The sequence below is a fragment of the Dermacentor variabilis genome, chromosome 5 (genome assembly GCF_050947875.1).
Source record: "Dermacentor variabilis isolate Ectoservices chromosome 5, ASM5094787v1, whole genome shotgun sequence".
Lineage (NCBI taxonomy): Eukaryota > Metazoa > Arthropoda > Arachnida > Ixodida > Ixodidae > Dermacentor > Dermacentor variabilis.
In genome coordinates this window covers 191,470,028-191,489,094 of record NC_134572.1, presented here as the reverse complement: position 1 = coordinate 191,489,094, position 19,067 = coordinate 191,470,028, and the positions used below count along the sequence as shown (strand labels likewise).

Genomic DNA, 19,067 nt, shown 5'->3' with positions numbered 1-19,067 from the left:
AGCCGCTCACCATCGCCGCGTGGACACCAGTCTTGTTCACCGCAAACACGTCGCCCATTTTCCTGTTCGCCGCAGCCACGTCGCCTTTTGTCCCCTGTGGGGTTTTGGCCGCACCCTTTCGGAAAACTAAGAAATGCAGCCCTCGGAGGTATAGCTGCATTGCCTACTACTGCAGCAAATCCTCTGTCTGTGCCCACAAAGAGAAGTGTAATAATTGTTAAAATAGACGGCGTACCTGTCCAAGCACTCATCGACACTGGAGTCCTTGTATCTGTGATGAGTGCTAGCCTATGTAGATGCTTAAAGAAGATCCTCACCCCAGCAGCTGCCCAAGTGCTTCGTGTGGCTGACGGTGGCGTGCTCGTTGTTCTTGGAATGTGTACTGCCCATTTAATTGTAGCTGGCCGCTCTACTTCTGTTCTCCTTGCTGTGATCGACAACTGCCCTCATCACGTTATCCTTGGATTGGACTTTTTATCCGCTCATTCTGCTCTCATTGACTGTGCGACTGGCATTCTTCAGTTGGAACTGCCTCAACTCGCCGAAGCTCTGAGCACCACCCCACTGCACTGGTGCTCGCTTCACGATGTGCGTCTGTCACCCGAGGCAGTTACTTACGTCACTGTGACCGCCCAGCCACAGGTTCCTGATGGTGAATATGTGCTTCGCCCCATCATCAACGTGCTTTTGAATCGGAACGTTGCTGTTCCGCATACGTTGGTCACGGTTACTAACAATTACGTCATTCTGTGCTTTTTAATTTCAGCTTATGCCCTCAAAAGATTCTGGCCGGGATGTTCTTGGCCAGCGTTTCAAGTGGTTCCGAATTTGACATTAAGACTCTGAATGCCGAGAGTGGCTTATTAGCGTCAATTGCAGCTGACAGCTCTGGTTCCTTAATGGATGACTTCGCGAAAATGATTGCACCTGACCTGACCTCTGCACAGGCCACGGACATAGGTCACCTGCTTGAATGGTGCAGTGACATGTTTGATTTCGGCGACAGGCCTTTAGGCCAAACATCTGCCGTTCACCACAGTATAAACACTGGAGACATGAATCCTATTCGTCGACGTCCCTATTGGGTATCGCATGCTGAACGTTGATTCATCCAATCAGAAGTGGACAAAATGCTCCGCAAAGGGGTCATCGAGCCATCAGCCAGCCCTTGGGCTTCGCCTGTCGTCCTTGTAAAAAAGAAAGATGGTACTTGGCATTTTTGCGTCGATTATCGCCACTTAAGATCACGCGCAAATACGTCTACCCACTACCATGCATCGATGACGCCTTGGACTGCTTGCACGGAGCTAAATACTTCTCGTTCATCGATGTTCGATCTGGCTACTGGCAGATTTCGGTTGATGAAATGGACCATGAGAAGACGGCCTTCATCACGCCGGATGGCTTATATCAGTTCAAAAGTCATGCCCTTTGGCCTATGCAATGCTCCTGCGACATTTGAACATATGATGGACTCTTTTCTGCGAGGCTTCAAATGGACCACCTGTCTTTGTTACCTTGACGACGTTATAATTTTTTCTTTCATGATCGGCAGCCACCTTACCCGACTCAATGCAATTGTTGCGGTCTTCTGAAAAGCTGGCCTTCAACTGAACTCCACGAATTGTCAATTCGGGCGCCGTCAGATTACAGTGTTGGGACACCTCGTTGATGCATCCAGTGTCCGACCAGATCCGGAAAAAGTCCATGCCGTACGCAGTTTCCCTGTGCCACGTTCTGCTCCTACAGAATGGTACCGAGTGCGTGATAGCTTACGCCAGCCACCTGCTATCACCTGCCAAGAGAAATTACTCCATCACCGAGCGGGAGTGCTTGGCTTTAGTTTGGGCTGTCGCCAAGTTCCGGACATATTTGTACGGCTGCATGTTTTTGGTTGTTACAGTCCACCACGCCCTCTGCTGGCTGTCTTCTCTCCGGGACCCCACAGGACAGCTTGGTCGCTGGGCTTTGCGGCTCCAGGAATTTTCATTTCTTGTCAACTATAAGTTTGGACATCTGCACAAGGACGCTGACTGCCTCTCGCGTCACCCCGTTGATCCTCCTGATCCTGTTGCGCGTGATCCGGTGACCTGCGTGATGGCTTTGAGTGACATGACCGACATGCGCACTGAACAACAACACGTCGCATTCTTACAGTCCATCATTGCCGGAGCGCAATGTGGCAGCACTGACGGCACATGCTGCATGTTCGTGCTGCATGACGGCATCCTCTACCGACGCAATATCAACCCCGACGGCCCCGAATTGCTCCTTGTCCTTCCTCGTCATCTGCAATCCGTCGTTCTCGAACAACTTCATGATGCACTGACGGCGGGACACCTTGGAGTTTTGCGTACAAATGACCGCGTACGACGCCAGTTCTTCTGGCCGGGTCTTTACCGGTCTGTGCATTGTTATATCGGAACTTTTGAATTGTGTCAGTGCCGGAAGAAACCTCCGATGGCACCTGTCGGAAGACTCCATCCAATTGAAGTTCCCTCTGAACTGTTCTTTCGTGTAGGCCTTGGCCTGCTTGGCCCTTTTCCGACGAAGACTAGGGGGAATACGTAGATCGCTGACGCTACTGATTACACGATAACAAAGGCGTTGCTGACTAGTTGCACAACAGATGTCGCCGATTTTCTCCTTCACGACGTCATTCTTCAGCACGGTGCACCTCCACAGTTACTTACAGACCGCGGCCGCTCGTTCTTGTCTCGAGTTGTGGACGACCCCCTCCGCTCTTGTGCCACTGAGCACAAGCTGTCCACTGCCTACCAGCCACAAACGAACGGTCTTATGGAATGTCTCAACCGAGCACTCACAGAGATGCTGTCAATGTAAGTTTCAAACGATCACCGTGACTGGGACGCCACGCTGGCCTACGTGACATTCACCTATAACTTGGCCCGACATGACACTGCAGGATATTCACCCTTTTATCTTTTGTATGGGCGCAACCCCATATTGCCATTTGACACCATCCTGCCTTCTGTGCCCTGCGTTGCCACTGAGTACGCTCACGAAGTCATCAATCGCGCTCACATGGCACGTCAAATCGCCCGATCTCACTTATTAGCCTCGCAGCATCTGCAGAAAGAGCGTTACGACCGGTGCCATCGCGATGTTAAGTTCGCCCCAGCTGCTTGCGTGCTGCTTTGGCCACCCTGTTGTCTGGTTGGCCTCTCCCAGGAGCTTCTCTCTCGCTACACAGGACCTTATGAAGTCCTACATCAAGTTAACAACATCAATTACGAGGTCGCGCCGTTAGTTTTATCCATGCTCAAGTTCAGCACCTGTTGACGTCGTGCACGTTTCACGGCTGAAGCCATACTTCGCTTACAGTTCTTTGCCTACCATGTGCCGAGACGGCGCTTACAGAAGGATGAACGATGAGAGGAAGAAGAAGATCGCGAGACGCTGGCTGCTGCGTGTTGTTGAAGGTCAGCCATCTTATCTACTCTGACTCATCCTGTATATATATTGTAAATACAGTCTTTATATATGCCTAATATCCCCGTAACAATATTTTCCTAGGCTACCTTGGCTAACTTGAACCACACAAGATTCGCATCTAACAACAATTTGTTATTGCCACTAATACAAATTAAGGAAAAAAAATCTGGATATTGACACGTGTACTTGTTTGTCTTTATCGGGCGACACGTTTTACCGCTTAACAAATGTTATCGCACAGCGCAGGACGCGCCTGCATGTATCGTAAGTTTCTGGAATGCTATCGATGCTTCTATCCGCTGTCTCTGACCGAACCTTGTGTAATCCGATTGCGTGTGTGCATGACGCGAATAATGTAGAACTTTGTGGAAGGCACGCAGGTCCCAGCGATTACTCTGGAACATTCAACGACTGATGTATAATATAAAAGCTGACGCGCTTGACCCGCTGGTCAGATTTTCGCTGATCGCCGACCGTGTTCGCCGCTATCGTTGAGCTATAAGTGTAGCCTGTTTTTGTGGGCACAGGTTCGCCCAATAAAAGTTAGTTTTGTCTTTCACAGTATTGCTACTGTGTTCTTCAACGTCACCACCACGTGACAATATTTCATAGCATTTTCTACTTGGAACAGCCTCCAACTGCAAATGCTCTGTTTTAGGTCTCTTCAAAAAAATATTCATTTTTCTTTTAGATAACCAAGATTATCCAAATATCTAATTTAATCACTGCACTCCTGCTCATTTCTCTTTCGTTTTACCTTTTATTGTGATAGGAATTATATGCACACTCCAGGCGAATTTCTGCCATCAGCATCACCATGAGGTTCCGTATAAAGTCCAAGGGCGATAAAATCGTTGCCACGCCCCCTATCCTGTATATGTGAGTGAAAGCTTGCGATGGCGAGCCGACAAACGTGGCTAAGTCTCACATGCGTGAGAGACGTAAGGCGTGGAGGTAAGGCGAAGTGGGGGAGGTTGCATTCTTCGGCTGCTGCTGCTTTAAAGTGCGGTCATGCGGCCGCCGTATCTTGAAAGCGAACTGCGACGTGGCCAAAGTACGCGCCTGTGCAGGCCTCATCTTCACAGCCATCTTCTATGCCTGCAGAGTGTGCCTAGTGCCGGTAGCTTTGTATGCCCTGTGCTTTCGCCATGATCATTCGCATTGAAGTGAGAGATGCACGCAGGTCATTGAGCTAGGTGTGTTCATGTTTACCTGTGCACGCGTGACACTGTGCTTGCTAATTCAGTTAATATGCGAATGCTTACAAGTTTATGTGGCCGATAAAACTACTGTCCTTACTTTGTATAGCTATCTACTAATTTGCTATCGCAATCCATGCTTCACCTTTCGGGCGAAACTGTGACTTTTCGTCTGTTTTTCAATCTTAGATTTTATAGACATTTTAGGTTTGCTCTGTTTTGAAAGCCTTAATTGCTGTTTTAATTGTACTGCTAGTTATTGACTTTGTATTATTTGCAATTTGTACATTTACTCGCATATATTGACACGTAGACTTGTTTATATTTTTTGTGTGAGCGCGCATTTCACCCTCTAACAAATGTTATTGCTATGCGTGGTACTCGCCCGCATGTATCGAAACTTTCTTGAATTTTATCAGTGTTCTGTTGTCACCGAAGCTTGTGTAATCTGATTGCATGTGCGACGCAAATTGTGTAGAACTTTCTGGAAGACACGCAGGCACTACCGATTACTCTGGAACCTTCGATGACTTGTGTATAAAAGTTGAAGCGCTTGACAGGGAGATCAGATTTTCGATGATCGCTGACTGTGTTTGTTGCTTTGCTCAGTGGCTATGGTGTTAGGCTACCGAGCTCGAGGTCGCGGGATTGAATCTCGGCCACGGCGGTCGCATTTCGATTGGGGCGAAATGTGAAAACACCTGTGTACTTAGATTTAGGTGCTCATGATTGAAATTTCCAGAGTCCTCCACTATGGTGTGCCTCATATTCAGAAAGTGTTTTGGCACGTAAAACCTCATAATTATTGTGTTTGCTGCTGTCGCTGTTCTTTGAGTGTAGCCTGTTTTTGAGGGCACAGGTTTGCCCAATAAAATGCTAGTTTCGTCATTCCCAGTTTTGCTGCTTTCTTCACTGCCACTAATACGTGACATCTGGTGGAGGCGCTAGTACGTTCATGTACCGAACGCCCCCGCAAAACCGCGATCCAAGCCTGAAACCTGAGGACAACACCAACATGGCCAAGGCCCAGTGAGCTAGCCGTTGGCAGCAAGGACTGCTACTGGAATATGGACCTCTTCCAGAGAAGACCAGAGGGATCAAGCCAAACTCGGCAACAGCAATGGCTGCCCCAGCGTCCCTCATTCTGCTGCAACCACCTTGGGACGCACCAACCTTCCATGGATCATTGTCTGAAGACCTAGAAACCTCGCTGAAGACTTATGCACGAATCACGACCTTCGACAACTGGGACTCCGACGACAAGCTGCGGCATGTATACTTGACCTGAGAAGACGCCACCAGAACGTGGTATGAGAACCGGAAGTCGACCGTGAATACATTGGATCTGTTCTGTAGCGGTTTCCTGCGGACCTTTACGAGCGTCATTCACAAGGAAAGGGCCATAGCTTTCCTAAATATTATGGGGTTTTACATGCCAAAACCACTTTCTGATTATGAGGCATGCCATAGTGGAGGACTCCAGAAATTTTCACCACGTGGGGTTCTTTAACGTGCACCTAAATCTAAGCACATGGGTGTTTTTGCATTTCGCCTCCATTGAAATGCAGCCGCCGTGGCCGGGATTCGATCCTGCGATCTTGTGCTCAGCAGCCCAACACCATAGCCACTGAGCAACCATGGTGGGTGAAGCTTTCCTAGAAGCCCGAGTACAACTACCCAATGAGAACATAGTGATCTTCACCGAGGAGATGATGCACCAGTTCTGCCACGCTGACCTGGATATGCCTGAGGAGGAGAAGAACATTCGGTTTCTCATGCGGGGGGTAAAGCAAGAGCTCTTCACCGGATTGGTACGCAACCCGCCCAGGACTGTTGCTGAATTTGTTTCCGAAGCCACACCCATTGAGAAAACACCCGATATGCGGAAAAGGCAGTATAACTGCTGAAACTACACCGATGTTCAAGCACTCGGCAGTGATGACATGCGAGAAACCATCAGAGTGGTCGTTCGCGAGGGTACTGCAGAAGCCCTTTCCAAGGTCGCAGCATCAAATGGCCTCAACCGCTGCCATTGTCAAGAAAGAGGTTGAGCGATCACTTGGGATTACTGAAGTGCAACCACCACCACCACTGCTCCAGCTGGAAGCAATCACATATGCCGCGTTGCCCACCATCAAGGCCCTCTTCATGACTGCGCCAGGGCCCTGTAACACCGCAATTCCGTCGTCCACTTGCGCTGCCGCCAGCATGCCCACCCGTCGCCCAGTGCAGCTACGTGAGGAAGACGGACAATTGGTGAGCCCCCAACCGCCTCCCGCTCTGCTATCCGTGCGGAGAAGCAGGCAACGTGTATTGCCGATGCTTATACCGTGACTTAAGACTGCGAGGGTTTGCCATCAATGTGCTGCGTCCACAGCTTGGAGAGCGCCCTCGTGACATCGTTGACTACCTCGCCACCACTTAGTGGAGTTCTCGACAACCGTCCTGTTCACTGTCACCAGGCCTCTATTTGTCGCCGCAACGCTGACCATACAGTGACCCAGCCTGGGGCCGATCTGCGAGCCCATATGCTGAGAACTAAAAGTAGCAATCGATGGAGGTGTGGTTGCTGTTCACTGAACTGACGAAGATCCGCCAACGATGACTTCAAAAAGACTATCTCAACGATACATCAACGAGACGCCGCCATCCCGATGAAGCCTAGAAGCAAAGAATACACTGACAATGGAAGACCTGACGACGTGACGTTCCAGCCACACGTCAACATGTCGCAGCCGTGATCCGGCGCCAAGACCTAGCTGCAACACAAGACAAAGAATCACTGACCTCAACGTGCTTCTCGATGGCCACGTAGTTCCTGCAATAGTAGACACAAGAGCCGACTACTCTGTGATGAGTGGACCCCTTGCCGCCCAGTTGAAGAAGGTTAAGACTGCATGGGAAGGCCCTCAAATCTGGACAGCTGAAGGACACTTGATAATGCTGACTGGAATCTGCACGCCAAAAATTACGGTTCATAACTGGACCTACCCTGCCACATTCATTATCTTCCAAGAGTGTTCATGAGACGTCATTCTTGGCATGGACTTCCTGAACCAACATGGTGCAATCATCGACCTGAAGTCGAAGTCGATAGCACTGTCGGAAGATCAAGTGATACCACCAGAGAGCTCTCGTAGTCACCACGCCTTGAGTGTGCTAGGAGATCAAGTGAGCATCCCACCTCGCTCCAGCATTGTTATTTTCATCGACACCGAAACACTCGCAGACGTAGAAAGTGTCATCGAGGGTGATCAACGTCTACTGCTTGATCATGAAATTTCCGTCGCACGAGGGATCGCTCGACTGCATGGAGGAAAAGCAAAAGTGATGTTAACCAACTTCAGCCAGGAGTTCAATGCCATCAAGGGCATGACGATCGCATACATCGAGGAAATTGAAGAAACCAGCAATGTGTTTGTTCTCTTGGATTCTGCCACATCTGCCACAACGACCATAGTTCCTGAACCAGACTTCGACATAAATCCAAGTCTCCCGTTGAGTAAGCAGCAGCAGCTCGGGAAACCTCTGCCACAATAGAAAGACTGTTTTTCAGCGACATCGAGGATTCGACGACCACCAGTTACAAAACATTGCATAATAACTGAAGAGTGCGCTCTACCACTCCGCTAAAGCCCTTACTGAGTTTCGACGTGAGAACGTGAAGCTATAAGGCAACAAGTCAACAAAATGCTGTGTGACGACATAATCCAGCCGTTGAAAAGCCTGTGGGCATCTCCTGTAGTCTTGGTAAAGAAAAAGGACTGAACCCTGTGTTCGTGCATCAATTATTGTCGATTGAACAAGATCACGAAGAAGGACGTATACCTCCTCCCACGGATAGACAACGCATTGGGTCAGCTCTGCAACGCTAAATACTTCTCGTTGATGGATCTCAAGACTGCCTACTGGCAAATAGAAGTCGACGAGTGGAATCGTGAAATGACCACCTTCATTATGCCAGACGGCCTCTTTCAGTTCAAGGTCATGCCATTTGGATTGTGCTCCGTGCCTGCAACGTCCCAGCGCATCATGGACACGGTTTAGCAGGATTCAAGTTGTTTACTTCGATGGCGTTGTTGTCTTCACCGGAAATTTCGACGATCACCTTAGGTGGCTTGCAATAGTAGTAGAGGTCATCAAGTCATTAGGGCTCACTGTGAAGCCGGAAAAGTGAGCTTCACTTATGATGAGCTTCTGTTCCTGGACAACCCCATCAGCAAATCTTGAGTCCGCCCTGACCTGCAGAAGACAGCTGCCATTGCAAAGTTCCAGCAGCCCATAAACAAGAAGGCAGTGCTTAGATTTCTGGGCATGTGTGCCTACTACAGGCGCTTTGTCAAGGACTTTTCACGCATCGCTGAGCCGCTGAGTTTAAGTGGAAAATGCTGCAGGCCGACACATTTCAAGAACTCAAATGACGCATGTAGTCAGCACTGGTACTTGCGCGCTTCGACAAGAACACCCATACAAAAATCCACACTGACGCCAGTAGCCTAGGGCTCGGTGCCATCCTTGTCCAGTGGAAAGGCGGATTTGAACGGGTGGTAGCTCATGCTAGCCGGTCGCTGTTAAAAGTGCAAGGCAATTATTCTACAACTGAAAAGGAATGCCTCGCCATCATTTGGGCTACAGCAAAATTCTGCCCTTACCTATATGGCAGGCCATTCAATGTCGTCAGCGACCATCACGCGCTAGCGAAATTAAAGGACCCTTCAGGGCGCTTGGTGTGGTGGAGCCTCAGACTGGAAGCATATGACATCACGGTAACCTACAAGTCTGGACAAGAACACCCTGTTGCCGGTTGCCTATCACACGCCCCCATTGAAACACCACCGCAAGATGACCAGGATGACAGTGTGCAGGAACAGCAATGTGCAGACCCAGAGCTAAAAAGCCTTGTCGAGTATTTAGAAGGGAACACCGATGTTGTCCCTAGGGCATTAAGCGAGGAATGTCTTCGTTCTCACTTCAAAAGAACCTACTCGCAAAGAACTTCTCACCAGTCCATACCAACTACCTTCTTGTTGTTCCCCCAGCGCTGCATCCAGAAGTACTGCACGCCCTGCATGACGATCCGGCCGCTGGGCACCTCGCATTCTCCCGGATGCTATTGAGTATACAGGAAAGACATTACTTGCCGTGCCTGATCACCATCGTCACCCATTACGTCAAGACATGCTGAGACTGTCAGCGATAGAAGACTCCACCGACAAGGCCAACGGGATTACTACAGCCGATTGAGCCTCCTTGCTGACCGTTTTAGCAGATGGGGATTGATTTGTTTAGACCCTTTCCGACATCAACATCCGGAAATATGTGTATCGTCGTGGCGACGGACTACCTCACCCGCTTCGCTGAAACGAAAGCTCTGCCAAAAGGTAGCACAGCCAAAGTTGTGAAATTCTTTGTGAACATTCTGCTGTGACATGGCGCCCTAGAAGTCCTCGTCGTCGACAGAGGAACAGCCTTTACAGCGGAACTCACCCAAGCCATTCTGTAATACAGTTAGACAAGCCACAGGAGGACAACTGCCTACCACCCACAGATGAATGGTCTTACGCAGTGCCTGAATAAGACACTCGCCAACATGCTGGCAATGTATGTAGATGTCAAACACAAGACCTGAGATGCCGTCCTGCCATACGTAACCTTTGCTTACAACACGGTGGTGCAAGAAACAACATAGATCACGCCGTTCAAACTGGTTTATGGCAGGAAACCAGCGACGACTGTCGACACCATGCTTCCACACATCACCGCCGAAGATAATCTTGACATCGTCATGTATCTCCAGCGCGCCGAAGAAGCCCGACAGCTCGCCTGCCTATGGAACAAGAACCAGCAGAGGACCGACAGCCGACACTGTAACCTCCAACGACGCTACGTCGAGTATGAGCCCGGCGTCCGTGTTTGAGTTTGAAACACAATACGCTGACAAGGATTGGCGAGAAGCTTTTACGCCACTATTTCAGACCCTACAAGATCATATGATGCATTGGCACATTCGACTGTGGTCATGGCAGACGGCATTTCGCTATCACAGCGGCATCGCTCATGACCTGAAATAATCCACGTTGTGGGACTTAAGCCGTTCTGCCAGCGCTAAAGAACTTTGGGACTTTGCATAACTGAACTTTAGACTTGGTTTTTTGTTACTGTTACTTTAGACTTTGTTTCTTTGTTGTTTTGTTACTTTTGTTTAATAAGTGTCCTTGTGTGTTTCACTCTGCTGATATGTTTGTAGCATTGTGACGATGCTTTTTTAGAGGGGGGCATTGACACATGGACTTGTTTACAGTCCAACCTGGCTATATCGAACGTGCAAAAATACGCCTATCAGTTCGATGTAGGGCGTAATTGGATATAAGCCTGCTAAAAAATTGGACATCATAAAAGCACATACCATTTATAAAATCACCTTATTGATGAAACTAGCTTAGTTTCGCATGGAATATTTCTGTATTTTCTTCTGCTTGGGCAATTTCGCTGCCTGCGACGCATGCACTTCTCCACATTGTCTAAAGAGTCGGAGCAGCTGAGACTGCAACCTTCCACGCACTGGACTAGTGCGAGTGCACCAAACATTTCGGAGGATCTAGGCAAGGGATCATCATTACTTTCCTCATTGTGTCCACTTTCTCTTGTGCTCGGTACGACACCGACAATGTTGTCTTCATTTTCGGGCTCTCCCATGGTCACGACACCATCATCAGCACTCACAAACTCGTTCACTGTCCACTCGTCAACGGCTTTCAGAAATTCTGACAGCTCGCTCCAAACTTCAGCAACAACGGCTTCGTCGCACCCATTAGAATTTAGTCATCACCCAGCACGCGGAAGCCGGCATGTATGAAGCAATTTCAGATTAATCAATTGTACACTGCCATGCGTACATGTCAGGTGCCGTGGGCACTGGGTCGCGAGTTTGTCCGCTTTAGCCCTAATCTCCCCCTTATTCTTCAAGATCGTGCTGACAGTGCTCCTCGGAATCTTGCATGCTGCGGGGTCCTCCGACTTCTCACTGCGTTCGACCCGATTTATGATTTCAAGCTTCACGGCGAAAAGCAAATTCTGCCACTTCATCATGGTAATGCTGCAGGAGAAGGCCCACAAGGCGCAAACACAATGAATCAGAAAAGCAGCGGGACAACTAACACTTGCGCTAGAGACACTTGCGAGAGACAATTGTGCTATCTTCCACGACGAGGGCACAAGAGCCTCTGATTGGCTGTCTGAGCAAGCGCTGTGGGTGGACCAGGATCATTTTTTGCAGAGGGTGTCGATGGCTCGCCCAATGCAGCACGATCACAGTAGGGAGAGCGGTTGTATGGAGCCGCACCGCCGGGTTTCGCCAGCGCCGCAAGGAAAAGTCAACTTTTGGGGGCACTTTTCTGCCGCTTGTCGTTCTATATATCGGGAGTTGCGGCTATTTTTGTTTGATGTAAGCGTAACTTTTGCTTTATGCTCATTGTAACTATACCGTTTCAGAAGTTCTTTTAGATACAGAATAATTTGATGTAAACGGGTTCGACTGCTCAGCGCGGGACGCACCTGCATGTATTGGATGTCTCTTGAATGTTATCGATGGTTCTGTTGTCACCGAAGCTTGTGTAATCTGATTGCATGTGCGAGGCAAATTGTGTAGAACTTTCTAGAAGACATGCAGGTACCACCGACTACTCTGGAACCTTCGATGACACGAGTATAAAAGCCGACGCGCTTGACCGGCAGATCAGATTCTCCGATCGCCAACTGTGTTTGCCGCTTTGCCATTCTGTGAGTGTAGCCTGTTTTTGAGGGCACAGGTTCGTCCAATAAGATGCTAGTTTCGTCATTCCCAGTTTTGCTGTTTTCTTCACTGCCGCTACTATGTGACAACATTCCACTTGGTGACTACTACATTGCTGTTTTATGCTATATATTTGCATGAATGTATATATTTTCTGACAGGAGGTTCCCTTTCAGCTACATGCTCTGGCGCCTCCTTCTGTATGCCTATGTAAGCATGTATACCACTTATGAAAGAAATAAAAACTGAAACTGAGAAAAATTGAAACTGAATTCGTGTTACAGTCGAGTAGATACGGTAAGTGTGCTGCTGCGACATACATTGTGACTACCCTGACAGGTGTCCTGTCCAGCAGTGGTGTTGGAGACGGTGAAACGATCGGAGCATCACCACGATGCCCTGGTCCTTCGCTTTTACGAGGCATACGGTGGAGAAGCAACTTCAGCAGTCACCACATTCCTGCCTGTTGCCAGGGCACTTCTGTGCACTGCTCTTGAAGATGAAGGCACCGAGCTGCTCCTCAGCGGGGGAACAATCCAGCTTGTCCTCAAGCCCTTTCAGGTTGTCTCTGTGCTGGTGTTCCTGAAGCCCCTCACCAAGTGAGTCGTATGTGCTTCGGGGCCAGCCCCATTCAGAGTCAGTGCATGCAACTTCTTTTCAAGTACTTTGTATATGTAAGTTGAAACATCGTAACTGAACGGGAATAAAGAAGTGAATATGCGCTGCATGTCCTCCTTTAGTTGTGACTGTGCAGCTCGGCAGTTTGAAGACTAGCCCTCGCCAAGATAATGCTTTTTTATGCGTGCTCACTGATAGACTGAGATTTTATATGAAATGTCTGGTTGACTCAAGAGTATGGGATTTCAGAGTTGTGCCTGATCAGGTTACATTCCCTTAGTTCTCGGCTGGGGCGGAGTGTGAATGCTGGTCTCAGCGTATATACATTTTCATTGTGTTTCCTGCTGCTTACCTTCTGTCAATGCCTTGTTGATAAAAAATTATAACCACCGTGTGCACCACCCTGGTTTGTATTTCCTGCCAACATGCTATCAGATGAAGTGGAAGCACGAACCAAAGTAACACAATGGTGGGACTCAAATTACAAAAAAAAATTGATGGAAGTGCAAAATTACTTTGATTAATATTTCTGTGGCGAAAGTTGGTATTCTTCTCAATGTTATGCACTTTTCTGCTTATTCTTTCATGGACCACCTTAGTGTGTTACTAACGTCTAAACATAGGCCAAAATAGAATTCTTGCCAAATTCAGGCTTTTATTTTCGAGTCTGGGAGCAACAGAAAGGTGAAAATAAAATTTTCGGAAATAGAACCTTTTATTGACAGGCCTATAAAAGTAATTCCAGGTTTTCTCCCCTGACTGTTTTTGTGAAAAATTTAGCAAATACACTAAAATTCGCGCATGTTCACCTCGGTGCTAAGGAGTAAAAAACATGAACTTATTTTGTGAAACTGTTTTATAATGAAAGAACCATGTTCAGACAACACAAAACCTGAAATTTTGAAAGACTGCGCAATACGGTCGATTTTTGGCAAATAACTTTTTTGCACCTTGTTTTCTGTAATTTCGTGAAATTCAAATGGCACTCACGTGGCCAAAAATTTTTTTCAGTTCAAAATATTTTGGGGAAATACTGTTCAAGGAATACTTTTATACCTGTAATTTTTTGTAATTATTTGAGAGAAATTGTTTTTCTCGAGCACCACGATGAGGACAGTTGGCGTTCAATCACCCGATATCGGTTGTAAGAATGAGAAGCTAAAGCACATTCAACTTTTGTATATTTCCTATGGCAAGATTACCCACTTACTGCAATGCCCCCATGCCGCATTATTAGCTGTAACGATGAAATCTGGCTACTGGGTTTCCGTGCTGAAAGTGAATGAAATGTAAGGTCCTTGAAAAAAAAAAGAAATTTGAGCTATTGCACGATGGCCTGCCACCCCAACAACCACCGCGTGCTCATTTTCCAGCCTGCTCCACATCGCCAGCCTCGTGCACCTTTCACCCGTTGCCCTCCCAACCCTCCGAAATTGAATGGGCTGTGCCCATTAGCTCTATGTCACGCCACCCTCTGAAACACAAATGGACTGCGCCAACTGCGCTGCCCCCAGATTGTTCTCTGGCCCCTCATTTCATGTAGTTCTGCCAACTGATGAAGCCCCTCGCACTCGTTTTTGTTAGCTGCGTCGAAGTCGTTTCTGGCGACATAGTTTCTCAGCCTCGTTTGACTTGCTGCTGAGATGAAAGATGGTCTGCCCGCTGATTATTGGCAATACACAATATTGCAAGTGAAAAGAAAGTGCACTGTTTTGGAAACTAAGTCCTTCTAACCAATGAGGTGATCATGCTTGCGTTGAATAGTGACGGCGACGAGGGCAGCTATGAAACGATAGAGCAGGCTGCCTCAACACTGTCCTCACAGGAAGCCCGGCAGATGATTCAGTCCCTCCGAGGCTTATTTTTCGTGAGGAGCTTTCCACTGCACTATGTGAAGCATCTGGATGCCTTGGTAAAAAATGCCGGCTAGCTTCGCATAAAGCAAGCAAGGCCGACGGACATTGGGTTTTCTCATGCAAGCCAGAGAAAAGTACATTGGTGGCGAGATGCTTGTGGCGATCTCCCCCCAGCGTTTCTTCTGGATTTCTCAAGCTGAGAGGCTGCTGTGGCAACCTTCTCGTATTTTTTAAGAGGCCCCTTTTGGGGGGCCACCAAAGCAACACCTTGGTGGAGCTCGCATATCGCTTGGTGCCCTTGACCCCTCTTTGCAGTTGTTGCAGCAGTGCCATTTTTGAAAGCTGACAGCCGCGACTTGTTGCACGCGATTGGAGCACGCAGGAAGCACAGTTAAAACATTAAACGATGAGCACAATCGGTAACCAGATGGAAGAAGGTAGTGGGGAAAGGCACTGTGCTCCCCGCCATTATAGTTTTCTCACAACAGCTTTGCCATCCCCCTATTTTGATTTTTTAGACGAAAGCCTTAAATCTCTGTTTCAAGGTCGCATTGTGAGGTACAGAAAATCGGAGCACTGGTGCCACTGCTCGCACATTGAAGCCACATTGATGCTGTCAATCATGCCAACAAATGCACAGTTAATTAATAGAGAGTTAATTAAGGCACTCGAACCCACAACTTTTGGTCAGAGTCGAACCCATGACCAATGGTGGGAGTCAAACCTACCACTGTTTGTGTTAATTAGTGTGAAGTTGATTAAGGCACAGTTAATTAAGGTAGCTTTAATTGCGGCACTCGAGCCCACAACCTTTATTGGGAGAAAACAAATAATAAGAAACAATGCATTAGAATAAGAATGTAAAATAATTTAACAGATGTCTCTTGTGCGTGCAGGCTTTCGCCTTCACCCTCTTGGGCATATGGGAAAGTAACGGTCAATTTTTTTCATGCAAACCGGTTATAACAATTATTAGTTATAACAATGCATTTTTCATGGCACTTGAACATTGTTATAGTGGGTTCAACTGCGTCTGCAAACTCGAAAATAATGTAGTGAGTAATGAGAAGAATGTGATCATGGTAAAGAAACTCTGATATAGCTTTTATGATACAATATTGCCAGGGTACATGCATTCACTAAGCTTAGGGAGGCATGAAGTTGAGGTACAATCTCAAGTGCAAATATATGTTCATATGGTATTCATGAAATAATTTATAACCAGAAATGTTCTTTTATCACTTTATTTCGGAATTCTACCACTTCCCCCTGTAATTCCTTCAAGGCTTCGAGTTTGGAGAGTATTAATAAAACAAAAGCACATGCAAAAATGTTCGCAAAGTCGGATGAATGCACGATTGAAAAAAGGTTTACTCTGGCTTAACAAAGCATGCACATATATGTATATGTATGTATGTATAGAAAATGATATTTTGTGTAGTCTGATACAAAACAAGTCTGACCTACCATTCATTTGTTCTTAGCACTGCAAACTTAAATGTTAAATATTCACTCAAGCATACTCACTTAGATTGAAAATTATGAGTCTCAGCGCCGACAATGTGTTGTTTTGAATGGCAAAAGCTCGGCATACGCTGATGTGACGTCAGGAGTCCCACAGGGCTCAGTCTTAGGGCCACTTTTGTTTTTACTTTATATAAATGATATTTCTGTTGGTATTTCTTCATGTATAAAGTTGTTTGCCGACGATTGTGTTGTTTGTAGGAAAATTAAGAGTGAACAAGATGCTGTCATGTTACAATTTGACTTAGAATGCATTAATACTTTGTGTTCCACGTGGAAGATGAATTTGAATTTAAAAAAGTGTGTTCATGTATGTTTTACAAGAAAGAAGAAATGAATTGTAAGTCTTTACCAGATAAATAATACCCTGATAAAGAACGAACCTATATATAAGTATCTAGGTGTGACGCTATCATCCGACTCATGGTCTGCTCATGTGGATGACGTCATTGTAAAAGCTGGTAGGGCACTCAATTTTATTCAGCAGAACTTGAAATGTTCACAGCCGAACCTAAAGAAAACTGCTTACTTAACATGTGTGAGACCAATTTTAGAATACGCCTGTGCCGTCTGGGACCCCGCGCAAAAAAACTTGATTGGTAAACTGGAAAGAATTCAAAACCAAGCTGCTAGGTTCGTCCTGGGGCGGTATGGGTGGAGAGAAAGTTGTACTGAAATGAAACTCGAATTGAATTGGGAACTGCTTTCCTCTCGGCAGAAAAAGTTGAGACTGAAGTTTTTATGCCTCATATTTAATAATAAGACTGGAATTAGCAGTAAAAGCTACTTGAAAGAGCCACATTATATTTCTAGGCGTAATCACCATTCACTTAAAATCCGTGAGTACCATGCCAGGACGCACTTGTTTGTGGATTTCTTTTTTGTCAAAACTATTGTGGAGTAGAATCAGCTGTGTGAAGAGCAAGTGTGCTGTACGAATGAAGATTTGTTTTTTTCCCTCCTGTAACCCCCCCTGCTATAACGCCTTTGGGCAATGCGGGGTAATTCTTGAATAAGGAATATAAATGATTTTGAACATGTTTGGCATATTGTGCTTTCTGACACCAACTCAGTGCCTATAGTGCCTAGAAGAAAATTATAGAACTATGTCTCTTGAGATGAGAGTGTGTGATAGTAGCATTGCAGTTTTGGAAACCACACTGACTTTTAGTAATTTGAGCCGATTACTGCTTTGGCATCGATTTTACAACCTTATGAAAATTGAAACTGTTGTTTGGTGTCACTTTTTCTTTCACATACGACTAAAGAAACTAGTCCAAATTTAATGAGATATTGTCGCAGAGATCTGTTGTCAAAACACTGCTGTCAGGTGACCTTACTTTCACAAGTTAAAGATCACTTGCAGCCGCATGTCCTTTTAACTTAAGCACATGTGGGTCTTGTTCATCTATGTGCCATCAAGAATGCCCTTTTAACAGTAGATGTGAAAATTATGCCAAGTCTACAGAATATTTTCCTTCGTTATCTGTGCTGTATATGATTACCAATGTTTTCGGGGTTGAGAATTTTTAAGGGCATTTTACAGCCTGGCATGTCTAAGTGTTATGATTATGTTGTGTTTTTCTCATGTACACTGCTGCAGTATGAAACACGTGGCGCATTGTTGGCTCATCACTATGGCCACTGCTTGTGTGATCATTCATTCCAGACATGCACTGCATACCAAAGCTAAAATATGTTACAACTGAATGGTTTCCATGCCTGTTTATAAATGGCATGCTATAGCATTTATTTAGCATTTGTTGCAATTGTAGGACTTGCAGAAACAAATGCATTGACCTTATCTGCTCTGGTTTGTAGTAGAAGCAATTGAGCAACAGTGAGTGATAGAAAATGTGCCAAAACAAATTTTCAATATTTTAAAAAATGCTGGATGTTGTTTGGTCAAAGTAAAGTATAGCATAGAAATAATGTTTATGCATAGTTTGTGGTGCTAGAAATTCTCTAGTGGCCAAATGAGATGGAAGACTGGAAAAGATGAGATGTAGAAATTTAAAATTAAATAATTATATCACAACCATTTCCCCAATTGATTTCAGGCAGAGGCAAAAATCAGGGCAAAGTTTGGTATAGGTGTCGCAATGTGTTACACAATGCACGCAGTAAAGCATGGTGCTGTCTCTGCAAAGGTTTGTCTTGAGGCTCCTGAAGAAGGCCATTCTACATATAAATGGGATTTCAAGTGGCTGCAGTGGGCAGACCTGCTTCTCGAGGCAAAGCTTGTGCATATTGTGCGTAATCCTGTTTGAGTAGTCACATGTAATACTATGAATAAAGTGCATATTTCCATGTACTTCTTTTGTGTCCTTTTTATCTGCCAATGTATACACTGGTGTAGTAAGCACACTGTTCCAGACAGGCCTCTTGTCAGTGTCATTTTGAACATTCATTCTATACTTGAAGTTCTGGAAGGTTTACAGGAACCTGCCACAGTGCTTCAGTGGCTATGGCATTTGATTACTAACAAGAGGCTGTGGGGTTGATTCGTGGTCACAGTTGATGCATTCTTATGGAGGCAGAACTTAAAATTGCTACTGTGCTGGGCACCGAGTCTACATTAAGGAACATCAATTGGACACCATTAATCCAGAGCCTCCGACC

At 46.4% G+C, this 19,067-nt stretch overlaps 1 protein-coding gene across 2 annotated transcripts in view; it reads left to right on the top strand.

The window, feature by feature from the left end:
* Positions 1–18,759, top strand: part of LOC142583412 (alpha-mannosidase 2C1-like) — a 255,564-nt gene extending 236,805 nt beyond the window's left edge. For both annotated transcript variants that reach the window (XM_075693863.1, XM_075693862.1), the window contains exon 17: positions 12,787–18,759. In XM_075693863.1, the coding sequence (XP_075549978.1) occupies positions 12,787–13,050 (264 nt within the window). In that variant the 3' untranslated portion in view covers positions 13,051–18,759. The remainder of the gene's footprint in view (positions 1–12,786) is intronic.
* Positions 18,760–19,067: the final 308 nt, after the last annotated feature.